Source organism: Nothobranchius furzeri, chromosome 1 (assembly GCF_043380555.1).
Source record: "Nothobranchius furzeri strain GRZ-AD chromosome 1, NfurGRZ-RIMD1, whole genome shotgun sequence".
Lineage (NCBI taxonomy): Eukaryota > Metazoa > Chordata > Actinopteri > Cyprinodontiformes > Nothobranchiidae > Nothobranchius > Nothobranchius furzeri.
The window spans coordinates 107,972,851-107,974,921 of record NC_091741.1 but is presented as its reverse complement, the minus strand read 5'-3'; the positions used below and the strand labels follow the sequence as shown (position 1 = coordinate 107,974,921).

Here is a 2,071-nt window from a genome sequence, read left to right as displayed (position 1 = left end):
TTCTTCTCACCATCTCCTTCCATCTGTTTATGCAGCTCTTCCTCCTCACAGCCGGCCTCTAAAATGCTTTTTGTTTCCCAGTTACTGGCTAAGAGATGGATGATGGAATGCTGAATGTTTCTTTTGGCAGTAAGATACCAGAAACATTCCTTCAGGCTGAATTAGTGAAGGATTTTGATGCTTTAGTGGGTTTTATCTGGTCGTTGGTGCTTTTAGACCAAATTTCTCACCAAAATAAAAGCTGTGTTCCAAACAAACCAGGACGCTGTGGCTGACAAGTTTATTAGCAGATAGTGTGTGTTACTTATTCATGTTCAATAAAGATAATTCAGTCCATTATTCAGGATGTTTGGATGAAGTGTAAAGCAGCAGGACAGTTGTTCCTAAGTACGTGTGTGGAGAATGAGGCCACGGCTGCAGGTCTTTCTTTAATACTTTATTCGTCTACGTCACCTTCCTCACAATAAATCACAGAGAAGAGTATCCAATAATCCATCCATGTACACATATAATAGGGACAAATTTAAAAAATCACAATACAAAAGAAGGTTTAAATAGGCAGAATGTCAGTTGCATGTCAAAGTTTGATTCAACATTTTTGTACTCAACATGCAATAAATATAAAAATAGACTTTTGATTACATTTATGTACATGGCTTTTATAAATAAAGGTATACAAATGTATTTTTAAAATACAAAGATAAATACTTCCACATCATGTACATTGTGTACTAAACCAGCATTTAACCAACATTTTTTTGGATATTTAGCATTCACAAAACACAGTTATTTATCTGAAATGTAACTTTAAGACAGTTTCATGTCTCGTTTCTCTTTTCGTCTATTTTTTAGTTGCTTTTGACTTTTTTGACACCTCGGGATTGTTCTAGGTCCCGTGAAGGACTGAGGGGCCATAAATAAAGGTCCTAGCTCTGCCGGACGTCCTGTAAGAGTTTGTTGATTTCAGCCACCAGCTCGCTGGCGTCCACCAGCTCGTGTCGACTGTCGCTGCGTTTGCCCTGCAGGTGGCTGAGGACAGAGTCGAAATCATCTTCCTCATAGTTCTCAGGGATCTCCTCCATGGCTGGCAGCCATTTGGAAGGAAGCCCAGTGACTGGAGCTGGCAGTGGAGCTGGAGCCAGGGACGGGTGCACCAGCGTGGGGCTGACCAGACCAGTTAGCACAAGGCTACTGTTAGCTTTGGGGGCGTGTCCGCTGTTCTGGGGACTGTTTTTGGGTGCCTGGGAGCCCTTCTGGCTGCTGCTGTGGGAGCTGAGCTTGATGTTGGCTTTAAGGGTGTGGTAGCTGCCTACCTGGTGCTGGGCGGAGCCTCCGATGCTGCTACCTGGATTCTGAAAGTGAGTGTTGGCAGCCCAGGCTGCCACCCCCTGCTGGTGCACAGAGGGACTGGGCTTGCCGGGGAGATGGCCCCTCCTGCGGTCTAAAGACCCAGTCATGGGAACACCAACGCCACTCAGACTCGTTCCCTTCTGGTTCTCGTTGACCTGGACGTAAGAATCCAGGCCTTGTGGCAATAACCTCTGGAACACGCTGCTCATCTCTGACAGCAGTGACGTGGTCCCACACAGGTCTTCATCTGTCGCCTCAGCGCCACCGTCCTCTTCACCGTCCTCCTCTTCACCGTCCTCTCCACCAAAGTCTTTACCAAAGGTGGAGAAGCTCTGGTTCCGGGCTGGACAGGTGTCCGTGCAGGGCTGGGAGATCTTTTCCTGAGCGATGTCAGCAGCTGGGTGGGCTTCTTCCCCGGGGATGTAGAGGTTGCTTCTGTAGTCGGCGGAGGACAAGCCCGGGGCAGCCAGGGGGGGCATCCAGCATTGGTCTGAGTGACCCAGAACCCGACACTCCTCTGTGCAAAGTCGCATTGCTGTGGACAGGTGAAGAAAGACGGATGAGTTAAGGGGCCATGTGTGGCAGCACTGGTGCACCTACACGTCTAGGTCAGAAACATGATGCCTACTGGTAGCCCCGCCCCCAGACGAGCTGACCAACCAGCAGACAGAATGCTCTCACCTGTTTTATAATTTGTTTACACTTTCTTCTGTGGAAATAA

At 47.9% G+C, this 2,071-nt stretch overlaps 1 protein-coding gene across 3 annotated transcripts in view; it reads right to left on the bottom strand.

Annotated features, from left to right (window-relative positions):
• Positions 1-421: 421 nt before the first annotated feature.
• pcdh18b (protocadherin 18b) overlaps positions 422-2,071 on the bottom strand; it is a 10,411-nt gene continuing 8,761 nt past the window's right edge. For all 3 annotated transcript variants that reach the window (XM_054738890.2, XM_015965578.3, XM_054738889.2), the window contains exon 4: positions 422-1,885. In XM_054738890.2, coding sequence (XP_054594865.2) covers positions 927-1,885 — 959 coding nt within the window. In that variant the 3' untranslated portion in view covers positions 422-926. The remainder of the gene's footprint in view (positions 1,886-2,071) is intronic.